At 30.4% G+C, this 22,596-nt stretch overlaps 2 protein-coding genes across 5 annotated transcripts in view; one reads left to right on the top strand and one right to left on the bottom strand.

Moving 5' to 3' along the window:
- Nucleotides 1-22,596, bottom strand: part of LOC127706330 (polyglutamylase complex subunit TTLL1-like) — a 42,869-nt gene that overhangs the window by 10,535 nt on the left and 9,738 nt on the right. For 3 of the 4 annotated variants that reach the window (XM_052210865.1, XM_052210862.1, XM_052210861.1), the window contains exons 4-11: nucleotides 14,541-14,683; nucleotides 13,393-13,497; nucleotides 11,658-11,733; nucleotides 6,744-6,878; nucleotides 5,117-5,225; nucleotides 3,078-3,158; nucleotides 2,623-2,685; nucleotides 1,960-2,000 (exon numbers count right to left, since the gene is read on the bottom strand). In XM_052210865.1, the coding sequence (XP_052066825.1) occupies nucleotides 1,960-2,000; nucleotides 2,623-2,685; nucleotides 3,078-3,158; nucleotides 5,117-5,225; nucleotides 6,744-6,878; nucleotides 11,658-11,733; nucleotides 13,393-13,497; nucleotides 14,541-14,683 (753 nt within the window). Of the gene's footprint in view, nucleotides 1-1,959; nucleotides 2,001-2,622; nucleotides 2,686-3,077; nucleotides 3,159-5,116; nucleotides 5,226-6,743; nucleotides 6,879-10,986; nucleotides 11,054-11,657; nucleotides 11,734-13,392; nucleotides 13,498-14,540; nucleotides 14,684-22,596 lie in introns of all 4 variants that reach the window. The other variant, XM_052210863.1, reaches the window with a different exon arrangement.
- The window catches only part of LOC127706332 (transmembrane protein 41B-like), a 33,103-nt gene continuing 27,719 nt past the window's right edge, over nucleotides 17,213-22,596 (top strand). Inside the window, exon 1 of the mRNA XM_052210868.1 lies at nucleotides 17,213-17,741. Coding sequence (XP_052066828.1) covers nucleotides 17,606-17,741 — 136 coding nt within the window. The 5' untranslated portion in view covers nucleotides 17,213-17,605. The remainder of the gene's footprint in view (nucleotides 17,742-22,596) is intronic.

Below are 22,596 nucleotides of genomic sequence, written 5' to 3' on the forward strand. Positions count from 1 at the left end.
AGAAAGGGTTTAACTGCTGGAACCGGACAATTCCAGGGATTACTATATTTCCTTACCCAACTCAACCCTTGAGATTGATTTAGTATTTGAACAAATTTAATCAAATTGTCCTACAGCTAGGGTTTTGAAGTAAAACTTTGTCATATATTCAGTATGAAGTATACTTACATATAGATTATGTATGTATTGCTCATTTGTTTACAAAGGTATAGATCGCAACTTTTACAATTTTAACTTATTAGATTTATATGTCGAACGCACGTGTTGTGAACTGCATTTTTTACATGTATTTAAATGGATAAATGGGACAATATCCGACTGAAATGACAACCTTTGTTTGTCCACACCATCATCCGAGGTAGTATTACCGTCAAGATCTTACGCGGGATCGAAGATATTCGAAATTGAAGAAAGGGCATACAATTATTTTTCCCTCTTTTTTTTCAAAATTGAGGGTACAATTTGTTAATTTTGCTAAAAATGGTTATATCTGTACAATTTCTATGCAACCTCTTATTTCTTAAAATTTGTAAATCGTAACATACATTCTAAAATAAATATATCAAAACGTTTATTCTTATTAAACTCATTCCTAATCCAGTGTTACTTATACTGTATATGGATACACATTTTCCGACCTAATTTTTACTTGCCAACTTTTTAATGGTAATTTTTTCACAATTAGCTCTGAAACTAAACGTGCATTGTATTAAGGAGTAAGCTTTTTTTAATTGGGCTGACAATTTTTCTACGGTTATAATTGTAGTTTTTAAATTGATGAATAATACAATCATTTTTATTATTTAAAATTAAAAACCATCATAATGACTCACGACACTGATATGATGTGGCATCTAGGATCTGCTATTCATTAACACGTCGATGGTCAAACATTATTTTCAACTGTGTGCTAATTAAGTTATAGGGTGTTTTGCATAAATTATCTCTACCCAGAATGCATCACAAAAAATTTGACCATTGATTTTTGTTACTATAAATAGCAATCTCGCTCAAATCCCGTTTCAATCACAGTTGGAAGTACGGGGACAACGTGATCGCCTTACTATATAGCGGGTTGCACACTTCCTTTAGTAATGGACTTCTGATATAAGTAACTAAAAAAAGTTACTTATTTAAGTAACGCCCCTGACTGTCAAACTGAACAATGAAGATGGTGATTGGAAAAAGTCACTGTTAAGCGTTCACTTCACTGAGAAGAACTATGTTCAACCACTGACAAAGCAGATCACAAACTTAATTATTCACCAGTGAACTCCAGTCTAGATTTGGGTTACAATCTATCCTGTGAACTGAAAATTGTTCACTTATAACTGAATGATCAAAAAGTTATCTCAACATTTACTCAGTACTGTATTGGGTTACTACTTTGAAAAACAGTGATGAGTGCTTAAACAGTATTCACTTTGAAAAAATTAACTGGACTGCTTAGGGACATACCATTCTCATTTAGAAATACCTATTTGAAATAGACTAATCTTTGTGGGATAGTCCATTCTAATTTGAATGTATCCACTTAAAAATGGACTTTACTTTAATGGGATATACCATTCTACAAAAAATTTACCTTTATAAAAAATGGACCACTTAGGTTATTAGGTCTACATGATGACCTGAGATGACTTTGGTTATTTGTGTTGTCTGGTTGCTGTCTTATTGATGTTTACACCACATCACTAACATATCACAAAATAAGAAATGGGAAAAATATATTTCAAACACCTACTCTATTTTGGAAAATCTTACTCTGAATTTCATGGTTTTGTCAGAGTTTGTATTCAGTCTATACAAAAACTGTGCTTCGTTAAATTTGTGGTTTACCTATTCCCAGGAAATATACAGAAATTGGTATGCCACAAAAAGTTATGAATCCAAAATAGGCTTTTTTGAAGTTTGAAATAAATCTGAGCAGTTGCAGTTTCATTTGTTGTTAACACTTACCCATAACATTCAAAGCAATGTCTGTCATTGGATATATTGCCCTGTAAATAAAATTCATAATATGAAAATTAGCAATCTAATCTCTCTTTTAAATGTTAAGGTGATTTAAGAGTTTAATGTTCTGATTATTTTTTTTAACTTTTATACCTGTTATTAGATAATGCATGTACTTTTCAGGCCAGTTTCCAAAATTTGTAATTCATTTTCAGTAAGAATAAGACTTGATTATGAAACTCTTTTGCTTATCATTCAACTTATCAATCATAGCTAGGCTTTGTGATGGTTGGAAACTATTTTTAAAACAATAAAAGAAAACATATTGCCCATTCAATCTAAATTCAAATTATAATAAATTAGATGCAAATAAGATATCTATTCAAAACTCCCAACACCCTCACATAGATAACTTGAATTGACCTTATCCTATTCACTCAATAAATTTTGTCTTGAATAGTTCTAATCACATCATGCATAATTTTTACAGTAAATGGTTACTTAAAATGTGCCAATCTTTTCTTCATTGAATAAATCAATTAACCTCTTCAAGCAGTTATTCCTGCAATAGCAGCCATAGAAAATGATACTTCGATATCCTGGCATGCAGGTTGTTACAAATTTAAGGAAAAAACCTTCAGCATAAAAAAAGAAAATTCAGCGACTTACCGATACAGCTTTCAAAGAGTGAACTGTTTGCCAATTTATTTCATCAAATAACCTATCAGTAACCTGTAAAGAAAAAATTAGAAAATTCTTAAAAATTTTGGACATACTACTACATTACATGTCTACTATTAAATGCTAACTTCATACTGAGACTTTTATGGGTCAATTTGTGCAATTCTGTTCGGTTATAGTGGTGTTAGTAACATTTTCTTTAATTTCTTTGAGACATTTTCACATAAGGGGTTATATTTTCTGCATAACATGTGAGAACAAATTTTAACCAATTTAGTGAAACAGGTTCCTGTTTTAATAGGTCTTCTAAGAGTAAAAAATTCCAATTTTTAAGAAATGCCTTCAACAATTTATTTTTCCATTTATCAACTGCATAATAAGGGAAATAAAACTAATAATTCCAATTTAAGATGACTCATTCTGCAAACTTATTCATATATTACCTCTTTCCCACGAGTCCCTTCTAAAAACAAACGTAGGTTTTGAACTGTCCACTTTCCTCCATGGACAGCATTATAATCTTCCTAGAAAAAAAAGATGCATAAAATAACAAAATTGTCTTGAGATGTTCACACAATTTGTTTCTTATGAGCAATACGACGGGTGCCAAATGTGGAGCAGGATCTGCTTACCCTTCCGGAGCACCTGAGATCACCCCCAGTTTTTGGTGGGGTTCGTGTTTTCAGTCTTTAGTTTTATATGTTGTGTTTTGTGGACTATAGTTTGTCTGTTTGTCTTTTTCTTTTTTAGCCATGGCGTTGTCAGTTTATTTTCAACTTATGAGTTTGAATGTCCCTTTGGTATCTTTCGCCTCTCTTTTACAATTAGTGATTTAAATTTGAGACCCATTCATATGCAGAAGAAAGAAACTCATGCATATGCAAAAGACAGTGACTCCATGATTAGCTTACAAGAATCTTTCAGTTTTGTGTACAGATCAACACCTGCATGGACATTTGTTTACATCACGTAATTTTGGTCCGAATAAGTTTTCTTTCTTTTCTTTTTGTTTTAGGGAGGCAATATTTCTCAATTTGTCTTGCAAAGGAGTATTAAAGTTTGGCCCTGAGTATTAAGTCCATTGTTTCAATATAACAAGGGTTTCAAGTTGATGACCAGACATGCTAGAAAGTGAAATAAAACTATTTTTGTCGAGCCCTTTTTGTAAATAGTTAATAGTAACACCCCAAATAGGCCAAAAATAGAAATTTTGGTTCAAGTTAACAAAATCTTCTGGATTTAAACTACAATAGGCATTGGAAACATAAAGTGAAGAGTTCAACAAATTAAATATTTAAGTCAGATGTGTAGTTTTCATGTAAGAAAATTCAACACAACTGGAGTCAGAGTGGAATACATTCACTGCTTAGTGTCTTTCTATTTTCCTAGCATCTTTTTAATATTTATTTTCACCCAGCATTTTCTTAAATGAAAATGAAAATTGCATTTGTTAGGAATAGAGTTATTCCCCTTGATATTTTACACCATATTTAATACTACCGGTGTTTGTAAATCTATTTTTGAACAACAATCCAAAAATCCTAACTTAACAGTTACATGTGAGTAAATCTTACCAAAATGTCAATTGAAATCACTTTAGTTGTATTAAAATGTTAATATTCAAAGTAAAAATAATTTCATCATACCAATCATATGAAAAATTTGCACTATATGAGCATTATTTCAATCCAAATAAGTCATATCAGTGATTATACATCATCTATATAGCTATCTTTGAAAAATTATCAAGGTCATTCTAACTCCATCTATAACACTAAAATATAATAAGCATAAGATGTGACACAAATGAATGAGAAAATATTATACCTCATATTAGTATGAAGTCCAAGAGAGGAGTTGAGATTGTATAAAATACTCCCCCCTCCCCCCCCAAAAAAAATACAATCGGATTTAAACCAAATCTGCCACTCTAAGCTATCATACTTTAAAAGAAGGAGAAAAGATAAAGAAACTGGTATAATCTCAACCTGACTAGCCAAGAAGTTAATTTAATTGTTCTGATCATTTCCTAAGTAAAACTAAAAACTTTCATTATGTGATAATAATTGTTGTGTGATTATTAACAGTGATGGTCAATCAGAACATCTAAAACAGTGATGTTCCTATAATGAAACACAATTTATGAATTAGTCCAGTACTCCTAAAACTAGCCTTATATAAAAAGTTGATCATATTACTTCACACTTTCTTTAACATGTAAGAATTTTGTATGCAAAATAAAAAAAAAAAAAGTGGATCAAAAGAGTGGGTGTTAACTTAACATGGGTTGAATAATCTTATGTTAAAAACTTTAAAATCACATTAGGATTTCTCAGAAATGGATTTAAATTCAAAACTTAATAGGCAGAATGATATTCAAGGGTACTTGGATATGAACGAATTTCTGTCACATCACAACAAACACACAAACACATATAACATGTATAATACATATATATGAAACATTATTATAAATACAAACCCCTTGTTTCTGTATAGAGACATTGGTCAGATGGACAAACATGTTATCCAATTCATTTACGCTAGCATTGTACTTCACAGTGCAAAATCTGGCAAAACCAAGTCTATACCTGTAATAATTAACAATATGTTTTTTTTCTTTTAGTATGATATGCAAATTGTGAAATGTACTTATTTAAATAAATTAATTTCCTGGAATCGGTAATAATGTATTATCATAAGAAATTGGAAATAATGCTCAAGTTATGGAGAAGTTGTATGATTGGTAGATGAAAAAAATTGAATTTTCACCTTAAAATCATTTAAAGCTTAGTTTAAATTGACACAGTTTTAGAAAAGAACATTTATGTTTTTCCCTTATGTTATGTATCAGATTTTTCTTTATGTGAAAAGATCAAGACCAGCTTCCTCCACCATCAAAACTGACCGCCAAAAAAATAGCACAATAGTGCTGAAAGTGGCGTTTAACACCAATCAATCAATCAATCAATCAGTGAAAAGATGATGATTTTCAGGTGGTCAGTGAAAAACCACTATAAGCATTTTATCCTGCATTACAAGTAACACCATTATAATAATATAACCACTGCATTTCAGTGTTCAAGTTTAGCTAGGTGTTTCTAATGATTTTTTAATCTTTAAGCTGAGGATGAGAGATTTTATATGTATTTACGTCATGTATTGGGTCACATTACCTGGCAACTTAAAAGGCATTGGTATCCCTTGATTTCAAAGTTTGCCTCATTCTCCCAATTTTCTATTAAATATACAGTGTACCGGTAATACATTTTCCAAGAATTTTTGGTAAAATATTAATTTACAAAACATCAATGAATGACTACAGCAATTTGTTTTATTGTATGTCATTTATTATCCGGGAACCATACAACTAAAACTAAGCCATAGAAGCAGGATTACCTACTTTTGGTGGGAAGCAATGATACTACATGCATCATTATTATTATTATATTTTTTGATGAAGCCAAATCCAGAAAAAGCGCTTCAGATGCACTAATTGTTATAACTGTAGGTCACAAAATATGTGAGAAAAGAACTTGGTTAAAAAAGTTAAGTATATACTGTATTTTAAGTTTAAGCTGTAAACCTATATAGCCTCCTGAAAGCTCAACCTATAGCTACTATAGCACAGTCCATTGGACACAGATGCCCCCGCTTGTAAATATGCAAGAGTCAATGTACCAATTCAAACTTTTGAGCGTGGAAATGAAACGTTTGGTCAGTACAAACAACAGATGAAGTATTGAAAAAAAGAAATTATTTAAGATATAAAGACGATTCCTCAAGAACAGTAAAAGTGATAGAGTGCACAAAACAGCAAATTTGGTAATTTTCTATTTATAAAGGGGCATAACACAAGAACAGTGTAAGTAATGCCAATCAAATTAGAACTTGATCCGTGTTTGGTGGTAATAAGCATTATGTAGAAGTTTCATAACATTTGGTTTAGATAAACTAAAGTTAGTGAGAGGAAACCAATTTCAGAATGTACAGACATACAGACGGACAAGGGTAAAACTTAATGCCCCCTTCGCCTAGCAGAGAGGGCTTAATAAAATCATTTATAAAATTAACTATAAATAATTATAAGATTCTTAATTCAAACTTACATGTAACATTTCAATGGTCTAAATGAAGTGACCAACACATACAATCTGAGATCAAACTTCTTGCCACCAATAAGTAATGGATTGTCTATATACTTCGATATAACATAGGTGTCTTTAGAAGTTGGAGGTGTAAAGCTGAAATTGAAAGTAAAATCCTTGCCTATGTTATTTTTGAAGGTTTAAAGCTGAAAATGAAGTAGAATTCTTGCCTATATCTTTTTTAAAAAAAATTTTTAAATATGAGTTTGTTTTCAAACATATATAACATAAGTATAACTTACTACCTTTAATTTGAATTATATTCAGTATTTTTTTTATATGCAAAAAGTTTTAAGACAGTTATGTTTTGGCCACATTGGCATGATACACTCAGGTCCCCAAGATCTTTAAAATTATTATTTTTTTGTAAAGGTTATCTATTTCTTCATCAATGTTTTTCGTGTCAATATTTCACATGCATAAAAGCCATGATATTCATTAAAACCAACTTGAGTTATTTGCCTTCTTCAGCTACTGATATCAGTGCTGTTTAAGTTGGGGTTCTAGCTGCTCAGTATTTAGTTTTCTATGTTGTGTTTTGTATACAATGGTTTGTCTTTTGTTCCTTTTTCATTTTTTGCCATGGCATTGTCAGTTTGTTAATGACTAATGAGTTTGAATATCACTTTGGTATCTTCTGCCTCTCTTTTATTGTACAAAATTCATTTATTTATGTAAGTCTTTTGATTTTATTCTTTTACATACAAGAGTACAAGAAACGAAAGCTACATCATCCAAGCACCTGTCCTTTCTTTGAAGTTGTTGTTAATTTCAGCAAACAGTGGGTATTTCTCAATCAAATTTCATTTTTTTTACCATGTCAGTGATTCTATATCAATATTTAACATTTTTTCATAATTATGTGAGAAACTATTTTAAATTTTTTTACTTGATCATTAATATTCGGTAACCATCTATAATCTTTAAAAATTCATATAGATATAGAAGTTTTGAAAGAATACTAACAACTGTAACACAAAATAATTAACCTAGCAACACTTACAACTAAAAAAGATGTTTATTGAAGAGAACCTTAAATGCAAATATTATCAATAACATCAAGTATCATATCAATATATTCAAAATATATTCTTCTCAAATTATATTTTCATAAAGTGGTAAAGACCATTGAGATGGCTATCTGATCTCCTGTCAAATATGTCTTTACATATTTCATCATTACAGAGGGGTTCAATGGAAGGTTATCCAAACCATCGAGTATACCTATTTCTGAATAAATTTACATGCGAGTTTACAAAACAAAAATCAACTTCTTTAAATTCACACTAAAACCATAAATCTTTTTTTAAATATATATTTTTCATTGTTAATCTAAATGACAAGATGAATTGAATTAATAAATATTCTCAGCAAAATGAAGAAAAAAAACCCAGAAAATATTATTATTCAGCAGCATAAAATAAAAACAAATGAAATTCAAAATTATACCATAATAATCAAAAATAGGTGCTTTTACAGTGTACATTGTTGTAGAATTAAAAACAGATATATTACTTAAAACTTTCACCTGATCAAGCAGGGCTTTAAAGGCTATATAACTGATCAGGGATGTTCTATTTAGCAATAATATAATCTTCATGCAAATTTATGTTTTGCAAATCATTTGTATGGAGGTTTTGTCAGATTATTAAGAAAGCATTGAAACCGTTCACAATACTGGAAATTTACATTTTCTTGAGTAGAATACCCATAAATTATGTAGCAGTTTAAACAACACCTGATCTAGTGAAATCAATGCAGTAATAATAAAACTTATTAATCATATGAAAGATGCTAAAAAAAATTGGTTTGTCTGAATTGTCAACATTTAACTTATTCATCATAGTATCCATATTGTAATAGTTTTCATTTCATTCTTGACAGAATAAGAAAAGTAAAAAAAATCAGAATTCTATGAGTAAAATGCAGACTTTATACAACCTATTAAACTCATTTATATACAACAAAGTTGATCACTGGTTCCAAATTGCATGAAATTATTTTGAATATCTTTTGACATATCAAACAAGAAGTCCATTTTAGTGTAAACATTTTGCTGTCATATGACAGAAAAATTATTTTATATAATATTTTAATTTGTAAAATTCACTGAAAGTTTTTTTTACTATTTTTCAAGACAAACCATACATTTAACAACAAATGAGCTACATCAGATAGAAATCAACCTTATGCAACTGAATATCAATACATCTGTTAACTTGTTTCGGGTTGAACAAATCTCTATTCAAAGTCTGTGTTTGGAATTGAGTTGATATAAGAACCCTACAAAACAGACAAAAATTCATCTTTTATTTCATATTTGAATGTTTCAAAATCAATCAAAGTCCTGTACATGTACATGTATACCTGAACTTGCATAAGGTTGATTTTTATCTGAAGCAGCTCAAATCATATACAAGTACACATGTTTTGTATTAAAACTCTTGCTTATCTAAAATATATTATCATGAAGTTTAGACTGTTTTAACAACAAGGCCCTCCTTTCACAAAAAATCTTACAACAATTGATCTTAAGTTATGAACAATTCATATAAAAATAAGGAGATGTGGTATGATTGCCAATGAGACAACTATCCACCAAAGTTCAAATGAAGTGGATGTAAGCAATTATAGGCAACCATACGGCTTTCAACAATGAGAAAAACCCATACCGTATGGTCAGTTATAAAAGGCCCCAACATGAAAAATATGAAACAATTCAATTGAGAAAACTAACAGCCTAATTTATAACAAAACAGTTTACAAAAAACAAACATGACAGACAGTATACTTACAATCAATTTTAGTCGTAAGATTTATTTTAAAACGCAGCCAGGAGAATATTAGCACAACCCTTAATTGTTCAGCCTTAAAATACTTTAATATTATGTATTGTCAAGGTTTGCATAAATATTACATGAGGGTCTGGATTTGGGGTCTTTTATTTCTTTAATTTTTTAGACCATTTTGCTCTTTTCTTTATTTATTTTGTCCATTATTCTCTATTCTGTAATCCCCATCCAGACCCTTTTACATGCCCAAAGTTTACAGTACATTAATTTCTAATACATGAAGGTGGCCATCATCTGAACATTTTATGCCTTTTTTCCCAATATAATCTTCTTTTATGTATTTCATTACGGTGAGAATGTGTTTTGTGTACATCAAGAAAGCAGGCAAAAAAAAAAAAAGACAAATGATAAACACCTTTAAATTCACTAAAATAAAAACAAGGACCTGGAATTCTGACCTTGATTTTCACAATTCCTTTTTTTAAGCTAAATTTAACCTCAATAGAAACAAGAACTTTAACAGTATACTGTCGATTCATTATTATTTGTGGGATACCTATTTTCTGGGATGTCTTCGGTATAGTTAAAAATATAGTACAAATTTAAATGTTCAACCAAGTACAAATTATCTATAGGTTTGTAAGCAGAAGTTTGCAAAACAACGAAATCAAGTGTCCACAAAAAATAAATGATTATCAACCAATGAAAATTGGTTCTAGCGAAAATATATGAATCCATAGTAAATGCAATTGCACATTAATTAACATACAATATACCCATTAAGCACCACTCTTTAATGTATTTTATTTCAATTATAAAGAAATATGACCAAATAATTGCTTACATTTGTATCAATTAGTTGCTTTATAATGCATGCTGTCAAATAAAAGATGGCGATGTCAAACCTAACACTTTTGAAATTTTTTTCATTTTTTTGAAATTTGTAAGATCCCCAAAAACTTGGTAAATTTCTGTAATGGTAAAACAATGAAAATTAAAAAAATACTGGAAATTTATTTTGAACTAATAAAAAATTCCAATGACTGGTAAAATCATCTATAATTAGACTATCTTCATATTACTGGTTTTTCTCTGTAGTATATAATTTTACACGAAGTTACCATTTCTGTAATAGGACATTCTGGTACTCTCTCAAGTAAGAGCAACCAACAGAAGTAAAATCCAGTTTACAATCGGTGCAATTTAGGGAAAAAAATTTATGTTTTCTATACATGACAAATCATCGGAAAAGTCAAAAGTTGGTAATATGAAAAAAGTCTATTAGCAAACATATTTTTAACAAATGTTACCTTCAAGAAACCTCTAGTTTAATAATTTTATTACCTATATAAGCAAGAGTTTTATTGACACAGAAAGACAGATTCAGACAGTGCAGTGCGGTACAGACTCACTTGGTTTTTTGTGACCACTTTCGTAATTGGGATAGCTTGTTGACTAGGAAAATCCCAATTCCTCTAGCTAAAACATGCACAAATATATACTGATTATGAAAGCATAATGAATAATGAACAAATATGGCTAGCATCTACACATCCAAACTAACAACTCCATGCGGTGATGTCCCTGTAAAAAACTACCAAGGTGGATTAACAGCTCATTCACATTTTCCATTTGAAAACTAGGTTCATTATTACTTTTGAACTAATTAATTTTTTTTCCATATCTTTATAAGATTGAAATCTTCAAAATTTGTATGCCCAAGATACAGCAGACTAACAATGAAGGTTTCAAATATGTTTTAAAATGAAATGCAAAATTATAGAATCATTTCAGAGCAAAATCAATCAAAGTTTAAAAGAAAAATGTCAATGAGCAGCAGTTAAGGAGGGATAACTCTTCCTATTAAAAACAAATTTCACAAATGCATATTTTCCCAAATCTGCCTTTTTCAGAAGATTTTTTATATTAATTTTTATAACACAGATTTCCACTTTAATATGAAAACTTTTTCAACCTTGTTATTTCCTTTGTGGTTCTGTTATGCATTGGAAAAAGGGTAGCAGAGTTATCTCCCCTTAAAATGAGAAATAGACTATAATATTTTCTTTTCACCCGAACTCACTTGTTTGTTTTACTATCTCGAGACCATTTCTTCAGTTGAGACAGCTTGTTTACCAAGAAAATGCCTATTCCTCTTGCTAAATTATATAAAATTAGGAATATTTGTTAATTTTTTATTTCTTTTTATCTACCTATTTGTGTATAACATATAGGCAGTGTTTACGGATATTTTCCAGATGTAACAATAAGGAAAGGAAATGTGAGGCAGAATCAAATAAGACTACAGCCCAACAACAGAAGATAATCAAAATAAATATAAAAAAAGTATCCACTCTTTTTTTTCTGTTTAGCAAAAAATTGACAATATTCATTAAAAACTACAACTAAAGCATATACCTACAACAGAAGCATATAAAATGTACTTAACAATAATAATCAATGAGCAATCTGGACAAAAGGCATTTAATTTCAAGGTTTAAAATCCTCATAGAGAGATAACTTCTCAAAATTTTGTAAAAATTAGCCCCTCTCTTCTCTTTCCAAAAAAAAACACCTCCTTTTCAAGATGTAAATCCAAACCATTTGCTTACAAAGCTTGTTTTGCCAAATATATATGTAGATGGCACATGTCTTTACCATTATAGGGTTTAATTAAGCTTCAGATAATATTATTTAATTTATAGGGGACTTTCTTAAAAGACAACTACAAGTACTATTATGAAAACTTAAAAACGAAACCTCATGCCCCCTTACAAAGTCAAAAATTTGCTTAGGGAATCCCAAAAATAATTCAGATAAAAAAATAGAAAATTAAATGGAGAATAGACACAGATGATGCCCCTGCTTGCATATAACATTATAAAGGGACATAACTAGAGAACTGTAAAAGTGATGCCATCCAAAATCAAACTTGATCTGTGTTTTATGGTTATAAGCATTGTGAATAGGTTTCTTAACATTTGGTTGAGGCAAACTAAAGTTAGAGAACGGAAACTAAAAATTCAGCAATTTCTCCATTTATAAAGGGCATAACTCGAGAACGGTAAAAGTGATGCCACCCAAATTTGAACTTAGTTTAAGTTTTGTGGTAATAACATTTGGTTGAGGCAAAGTAAAGTTAGATAATGGAAACTAAAAATTCAGCAATTTGTCCATAACTCAAGAGCGGTAGAAGTGACACAACCCAATTTCAAGCTTAATCTGTTTTTTGTGTGTGGTAATAAGCATTGTGTATAAGTTTCATAACATTTGATCCAGGCAAACTAAATTTAGAGAATGGAAACTAATTTTGGGGTGTACATACGGACAGACTTACAGACCGACAAGGGTAACACTTAATGCCCCCTTCCCCACAGCGGGAGCATAAAAAGGCAGTGCACAATGGCATTATTTTGTGAAGAAAATTTCACTAAATTTTGATTAGGGGTTTAGGAGAATCAGAAACAAATAATTACTGTAGAAAATCCATGTCGTCCCAAAAATCATTTGGATGAAGAAATGAAATAAATGTACATAATGTGAGTAACTATAATCAAACTATAGAAACTGATTTATCAATAGTTTATATAAAGATATTTTTGGATAAATAGATTTTCTTTCTTGATTAAAATGCTTAATGCATCATAATTTGAGCAGATGCACAGATTGCAGGAAATTAAGTGCATATATATTGATCTAAATCCTTACGACAAAAAAGTCTAATCTTCCAATTCATATTTTTTTGGTAATTTGCATTTATTCTTGATCCAATTGTTTCATCACATTGATATTGTGTTAATACGTCTTTTCTTAATTACCTTTCCCACATGGCTTCATGATCCATGTTGTGTTGGGATTCTTTCTGAACTCTTCTACAAATAAGTTGTAATCTGCTGGTAACATGAAGGTCAGAGGTATAAAATCTGAAATAAAAAAAAAAAAATAACGAGTTTACAACTGCAGCATTGTTTATGACTTGTTCTTTCTATTTCATTTGCATATTTTAGGTATTTTTTTTTTACTTTGAGCAAAAGTTAAGCAACTCAAAATTTTCAAAAAGGAATATTTATCCATTGTTGTTGTTACTTTGCTGACATTGTCACACTTGGATGAAGGTAGGACTAGCCTTTACCACCAAGCATCAAAATCCCTATTTTCACTACCATCATTGTCAAATGTGCATACTTATTTTATTGTCATTTCAACAACATTTGTAATATCACATATTTTAGTTAGCATCACATGGAGTAAAATATCTACAGTACACATTTTTTTAGAAAATTTTATCAATAATCATCATATGGGGTAACCCATTCCAACCTCAAAGATGTATTGTGAATTCTTTGACTGTGCCTGTATGGGCATTTATGTTTAAGTGACTACTTGTACTCTACAATCATCTAAGATCACCCCCATTTTTGGTAAGGTTTGTTTTGCTTAGTTTTCTATGTTGTGTTTTGTATACTGTTGTCTGTTGGTCATTTTTTTTCTTCTTTTTTGCCATGGCGTTGCAAGTTTGTCATCAAATTATGAGTTTGAATATACCTTTGGGATCTTCTGCCTCTCTGTAAAAAAAATGTTTAGGATATTTTAAAAAGAATTCAGGTACAATGTTACAAATACAGATATGCGCCTTTGTAACTTGCATTCATATCGTTTTACTGTACTGAGTCACATAATAAAATACATGATCCTTTTTTATTGATGTCCAAAAGAAAGCATATTATATTGTCAACGCAAGTTAAAATGAGTTCAACTTTTTAAAATAGCTACGTGTGATAAAAACCAGAATTTTAGAACATGGTCATGTTAAATTGAAATCTGGTATACTAGACTTAGTGTTGAAGGCCGTACTTTGAGCTATAATTGTTAACTTTTTATACATTGCGACTTGGATGGAGAGTTGTCTCATTGGCACTCATACCACATCTTCTTATTTATATTAATGAAATAACTGTTCAAATACCAAGATGAATAAATCTGCCATTTTCATCCTTCTCTGCCAATGGGCTTCCTTCTTTTTCTAAATCTTTTCTGTATCTTTTAATATTTTTAACCATTAAATCTTTTCTTGTTAACTCAACATGATTCGGAAAATGATTTATAACTCTGAAAAAAAAGATCAAGTTAGTCTGGTGAAATAGGGTTCATCTATAATCTTAAGGTAGCTAGCTGGCCATGGAGTGTCTAAGTGTTAATTAGTTATAATTGGGCCTTGAAATAGCTTCAGTAACAGTTATAGTACTCTTAGATTTCATCTTAGTGTCTTTGTCTTTTTGTTAGTTGTTTTGAGCTTGGTACCATTCAGATGAATCAAGCCCTTTCCAACCTATTTTTACATTTAGATATAAGAAGATGTGGTATGAGTGCCAATGAGACAACTCTCCATCAAAGTCAAAATTTATAAAAGTAAACCATTATAGGTCACAGTATGGTCTTCAATGAACAGTAAGCTATAAAGGGCCCCAAAAAATTACTAGTGTAAAACCATTCAAACGGGAAAACCAACGGTCTAATCTATATAAAAAACGAGAAACGAGAAACACTTATGAACCACATCAAAAAACGACAACTACTGAACATCAGATTCAGATCATTTGTTCTTATGTTCCATTAATGTTACACCACTGTCCCAAGTATTGAAGTTAGGTGGAGAATTGAGCTCTCACAAACATGATTAACCCAAACACATTCTTTATGTACTACTCCAACACCAGGAGCCTGTAATCAAATGGTTGTTTAAGTATGAATCTCCTTTGAATAATTAAATATTTTGTCATCTTAAGGCCTTTTATAACATTCTACATGGTATAGGTTTTGCTCATAGTTTTTCACATCCATGCCCTTTGGTCTATGGTCTACTGGTGGATAGCTGTCTCATTGGCAATCATAACACATATCTCCTTATTTTTATATAAACAGTAATTCAATGTAGGCAGCAAAACTATATTTCTTTGTTCAAAATACCCCTTTGATGTTTTCCCCAATAATATAACTGTCATTTACAGATGTTTATATTGAGTACTGCTCAATCCAAGAAAATGGTATCATTCTAACTGATAAAATTCTTTACAAACCTGCCAAATTAGGCATAAATTTTTACATTTGTCTACAAGGAAGAATCCAGCCATTTTTAAAAGGAGGGGGTTCCAACCATATGTCCCCATTCAAAAGCATTGATCGTCAAAAAAAAAGGGGGGTTCGAACCCCCGGAACCCCCCGGATCTGCCACTGGTCTAGACATCGTTGACATATTGTAGTTGTCTTTGAATTTTTTTGAAGTGATTGAAAATTGTTAGTGTTGGTTTTCATATATTTAGGCATCTCTTTTAAATACATGACAAAAAAATACAGAAGAAAAGGTCCAAATAAATACAATATTCTCTTGCAAATGATAGGATGTTTTCTAATATTTAAGAACTTAAAATATTGACAGCCGTAAATGAACATATGATATGGTGACCTATAGCTATATATATATTTTTAGTATACGATCTGACTTTTGATTAATGTCCACATGATATTTTGTATTGTATGATGAAGTATAACTGTCAGTTATTCAGTCTATCTTTAGCTTTTTAAGGTATGCAAATAAACAAAAAAAATCCCCAAATTACTGCTTTGACAACTCACAACTCTAAGATTGTTTTTTCTTGGAATGATTCATAACAGGAATTTCCTATCCATGTGTTAATAATGGGCAGGTCTGAAGACCAAGAGCTTTAAGTGTTGTTCAATGACATTTCATGACTTACATTTCAAGTAAGACAGGCCTTTCAAATCTATTCAATTTGATTGTTGTACATATTAATTGGAGACATATATTGATATTATCAATTTCCTATCAAACTACCTTAAACCTAACCAAATTAACCTCAATTTCAACTTGCAAAATGTTCTCTAGACCATGGAATTGAGGTCAGTTTGATATGAATTTTGAATATCTGCATGATGCATTCAGACTTTCTGTAGAATGTATACCAGGAACCATAAAACTATATATACTGCTGCTTCTTCAGGCTGACCCCTTCCACCTTCCCCAAAAAAATAATAAGTATAAAGGCAATTTTTTTTAATAAATGTGGCTAAAGAAGTATGTGCAGTCCAACTGAGATAAATATGAAATCATCATGTTTTATAGTAATAATTAATTCTTTACTTGTTTCATGAAATAAACACTTATAAATCTTCAGGAGAAGGAAACTAACAATTGTATTTATCTTTCAGATCTAAACTTCCTGAGAAATACTATATTTTCCTTGTTATTAAAAATTTATACATAAATTTATATAACAAAATTTAGCTGTTGACATATTTGGTATTTTGATCATCTTCAACTTTTCCGAGAAAATTACGTAATATTATTTTCAGTATTAATGTATTATCAAATCAACTTAATATATATTAGATTAAGTTTTTTTTTAATTTCGTGACAAAATTGGTGTGGCTCATAAACTATAATTTATCTTCTGAGTCATCAACTTCAAGTTAGGGAATATTGCAACATTCCATTAAAAAAAAGCATGATATAATGTGACCTTCTATTTTCATCGTTAGTGTAATAAAAAAGTGTTAAACCAGGGAAAACGCTGGTGTACTTATTAAGATAATGTTTACAAACAATTTGATCATTGACATATTAATCCTTCCTTCTTAGACGATAAACATTATTGGTGAGAAAAACTGTCAATACTGGTATGAAAATTATATTACATGTGGGATGCAGAAGAAAAAAAATGCATATAATCATGGATTAGACTATGTGAAAGTGAAATATCTGACATTTATTTGCATGTAAAAGAAAACAGATAGCTTTTATTACATGGCATTAGGTTGTTTACAAAAGTTTTGATGGATATTTTATTCCTTTCAGAATTCAAAGCTGAAACAAAATTATGACTGCAAAATTATGTTATCTTATGAAAGTGATATTCAAAATTATGCAATATAGCTGAGACATTCTAATGCAAAATTAGATAATTTCATTAAGGACACATTAGACTTTATAGTTTCTGTGGATTAATTTTCAACATGTCTTTTCTAAAGGATAATATAAACATGCTCGTAAGCAACATATTAAGAACAGACGACCTTCCACCAGTTAGACCCACTATTAGTAGAAGTATGACACTGTCAGCTGGCAGCGATGATGTATTTCTTGAAGACGGTAAGTCAGAAGAGAGGAGGGTCTTAATGGGGGTGCTTTATATCTTTATTTTTAAATTTTTAGATCATTTTTCTGTATTCTTTAATAGAAACACAAAAGATATTGTTCACTTTGCCCATTATTTTCTATTCTTTATTAAATTTCTGCCTATTTTATTCTTTCTATTCTTTACTTTTTTTTATGTTTATTCCATCAATAAGAGGGATTCAAAAGGAAATCTTTTCGAAGAGGGCTGAATTCACTACTTATATATGTACAAAATTAAGTCAATGTAAAAAAGAATATTATGGTATAAAGCTTGGAAACTGGAGAAGGGTATTGTTTAGGAAGGAAGCCATTCAATAGTTTTGTGCATAATACAAAAAAGTTCATATTTTCATATATAATTTGATATTGTTTTTATACTGCTGCTAAAACATGGGACAATAAATCAATAGCCATTGAAGGGTTTTCACAAAAATAAAATTTATTTTCAATCCCTAAATGAGCCTCTGAATGTGATGGAAAGTGATTTACATTAAACTGACAGTGTATAAAACATCCCCCTTTATTTTGGCCTCAGTGGCCAAGTGGTCTAATTAGTTCTACTACTGTAATCACTAGCCAGTCAACACTGAGGTTGTAAGTTCAAACCACGCTCGTGCGGGTGCACTCGACTCCAATCTTATTTGACTAGGATTGTCAGTTTTCCTGTCGAAGGTCGTGGTTTTCTCCGGGCACTCTGGCTTCCTCACCAATAAAAACTGGCCGCCATGAAATAGCCCAAATGTGGCACTTAAAAGTGGCGTATATATAAAGAATATTTAGAAAACAAGAAGTGTTCCAGATGCAGTATTCATATATTTAAAGTGTAGGCACCTGCCTTTTGACGTAAGCATAGCTATGCCACTGGAAACATATCATTCTTTCATAGATAAATGGATATAAGGGCCAGGGATGGGGTAATCGTAATCTGTAATCATAATCGATTGTAATTGATTACATGTTTCCCAGTAATCGGCAGTAATCTGTAATCGAAGACATTTTCGATTACATGTAATCGTAATTTAATCGATTACAGCAAAAATTAGGATGTAATCATCGATTACTTTCGATTACATTTCAATTACTTTTAGTGAAATAGTTTGATGAAATTAAACCTATTTTAAATGAAAATATATATGCATTCATCACTTTATAGTACAGATAAAATAGAAAGTATTTAGACTTCAGAGCTTATCAAATGCCTTATTTGTATCTATTGTCTCAAACTGCATTATGATCAACCAGAACTCCTACCAATTTTACTGCATATCCAGCTTTTTAAACAATTGACTTAACTGTCTTCAATGCTTGTCAATTATTTAAAGACCTTTTATTTTGAAATAAGTAAATAGATAAAAATAAGAAATGAATATTATGTTAAGTTCTGTACTACTTTGACATTGAAGTGTAATTTTCAATAAGATTTGGAATTTTAGCTAAACTAGATACACAGTGGATTCGTTATAATATTATGATATAAAAATCAGAAAGTACACAATGTACCAATTGATTTGCATTGAAATTCTTGTTCAGAAATAGATACATGTACCAAAATTGACACTAAAATGTATCTTGTTAAATATCATGATTTTGAATAGAGTGTAGAAAAATCCCAACAAATTCCTGTGTTTACTAATCAGATGATCAAGGACTTCTAATTATTAAGATGTTTTGATTTCAATTATGTCTAATTAAGAGGAGATTGACATTATATTTCCCAAGGTTATGAAATGTACTCCATTGGCAGTTTTATAACCTGTAATTAAGGAGATTATCCAAACAAAATAATTAATTCATGCATGTATTAGTTATAAATATAATAAATTTACATCTTTGAAATTAGCTGAACTAGTTAATTATTCTTCTTTTTACATTTTAATTGTTAAATATATACTATATCAAATATAGTTAAAAATGAATAAATACAAAATACCTAACTTAAGTCATTATGACAGCAAAACTTAAAAAATATAGAGACATGTGAAATAAACTAGACTATAAAGAAGTGACTGAAGCCATGTGGTGTCATTGCAAGAACTTTATTACATCTCACTCATGTAGATAACCAGATTTTAAAGAATTTTTGAATATTTCAAATCCTCAGTGACAGCTTCTATCTAGAAACAAACTGTCAACTTAAACTTTGAAAACAATGCTTTCAATGAAGTTTTGATCAAGTTATAAATTTCCACTATACATAACAAAATATTTGTGTTTAACTTACTTTATTATCTTATGTAATTTTATAGCATGTAATTGACAGTAATCGAAAAGTAATCCAATTACTTTTGATAAAGTAATCGATTGCAATCGATTACATACAAAAATCAGAGTAATCGATTATTAATCGAATACACAAAAATCCCTCAAGTAATCGATTATTAATCGATTACATTTGTCAGTAATCGTGCCCATCCCTGATAAGGGCTATAACTGCTCCAGTAAATTTTTAATTAGTACAAATAATGTAATTGAAGATTTATTTATTAGGATAAGGTGAGAAAAAAAAAAGAAATTGTCTACAAATAGTAAAATTTTTAGAAAAGGATTTAGCATAAAATCTTTGTTACTGAATTTTTAACTGCTGACAAGTTACTTCAAATAAACATGCAGATGACTGAAAATTCTTCCTATTGCTTGATAGTCAGTCGTAAGAGATAATTTCAACCAAATTTTTGTTTACCTTAGAAATGTGCATTTGCTTCAGAAGGGTATTCCCCTTGGGTCATAAGTTCTCGTTTTAAAGTTTTTTACCACATTTTTTGTCCAAATTTCACAAAAAAACAAATGAGTTTATTTTTTTTATGGTATAAAAAATGCACATTAAGTTTTTGAAAATTTGTTGAGGCAATCTTGATTAGTCCAGGGACCCTAATAACACTAAGGCTATAATTCTATTATAAATAACCTAAAGTCTTGTAATTTCGCTAGTCCGGTTTTGTTTTTCCCCCTTTCATTAAATAAACATAACCTTAAATGAAGAGACTTACAGGCCAAACAAATTTATTGATCAGCTTTGTAGAATAATTGATTTCCCTTGCAGGAATTTGAAACAATAGGATCCAAGAAGCCAATTGTCACTCAATTTGCATTTTTGGAGAAAAATGTTACAATGTACCACAAATTTGTGTGTTGAAAAGAACCTGTGTAAACAAAATCTTTCTTGTTGATCATTTCAGCTGTACCAAGAGTTTTTGTTTATCTATTATAGTTTTAAAGATAATTAAAGAACCTTTGTGAGCACGCTCACATACCCAACGCCCCCACATTGTCACTGGACAAACAAAATCTCACCAGATTCCTAAGTTCAAAGACTCATAAGTCTACAAAAGTCAACTGATAAAAATTTTCTTGTGGATATGCACATTAACTACAAAGTTTCATGAAATTCTGTTGTGTGGTTTCAGAGGAGTTGAGATTACAAACTGTTGCAGTAGTATATTTAGGCCAAAATTCTAAGTTCAAAGGGGCATAACTCCTAGAAAATTAAAGAACCTTAGTGAGCGCGCTCACATACCCCACGTCCCCACATTGTCATTGGAGAAATTAAATATGTGTAAGAAAAAAAAATTGTATAAGAAAACAAAATTGAATCATAATTTCCTGTCAATATGCACATCTACATAGTATGTCCTTATTATCTACAAAGTTTCATGAAATTATGTTGTGTGGTTTCAGAGGAGTTGCGAAGACAATCTGTTGCAGAAGTACATTGAAGCAAATAAGTTCAAAGGGGTGTAACTTCTAGAAAAAAATTGAACGTAATCTCCTGTCGATATGCACATCTACATAGTATGTCCTTATTATCTAAAAAGGTTTCATGAAATTCTGTTGTGTGGTATCAGAGGAGTTGCGATGACAAACTGTTGCAGTAGTACATGTACATTAAAGTAAATAAGTTCAAAGGGGCATAACTCCTAAAAAAAAAATTGAATCGCAATTTCCTGTCGATATGAACAACTACATAGTATGTCCTTATTATCTAAAAAGGTTTCGTGAAATTCTGTTGTGTGGTTTGAGAGGAGTTGCGATGACAAATAACAGGACTGACGGACTGATGGACGGACAGACGGGTCAAAAACATTATACCCTCCGCAACTCGTTGCGTGGGGTATAAAAATTGAATCATAATTTCCTGTCGCTATGCACATCTACATAGTATGTTCTTATTATCTACAAAGTTTCATGAAATTCTGTTGTGTGGTTTCAGAGGAGTTGCGATGACAAGAACAGGACTGATGGACGGACAGACAGACGGACGGGTCAAAAACATTTTACCCGACCCAATAAATTGCGTGGGGTATAATAATTATATAAGCAAAATAGTTTCTGTCAATGGTAAAATTCTTCATTCAAGGGCAATGACTCCTTTAAGCAGTCCACTTATGATATTGGCCATACTTGTATATTTTGTCTAGCTGACCATATTTGCTGTTCAAAGTTTCTCTCTATTCATTATAGTTTTCAAGATTGTAGCCAAAAACACAAAAATGGGTATAAATTGTCATTCAAGGGAAGTTATGCATATAAGGAATCAACTGAATATATCTGCCATGGCAACTTATTTGAAAACCTTATTTTGCTAATAATTTTTTTCCAATCAGAGTTTCTCATTTCTCTCATATTTTTCAACAAAAGTGCAAATAGTGTGTAAAAATTGTCATTTAGGGGCAATAACTAAATTTTGGCAATTTCTGCTATGTTGACTTATTTGTAGATCTTGTTGTGCCTAGCATTTTTCCTATTTACAGTTTCTCTCTAAAATAAATGGAGAATGTGTCCTGGCTTGCATACAATGTTATAATAGGACATAACTCAAGAACAGTAAAAG

This window comes from Mytilus californianus, unplaced genomic scaffold (genome assembly GCF_021869535.1).
Source record: "Mytilus californianus isolate M0D057914Y unplaced genomic scaffold, xbMytCali1.0.p SCAF_6, whole genome shotgun sequence".
In the NCBI taxonomy this organism is placed as follows: Eukaryota; Metazoa; Mollusca; class Bivalvia; order Mytilida; family Mytilidae; genus Mytilus; species Mytilus californianus.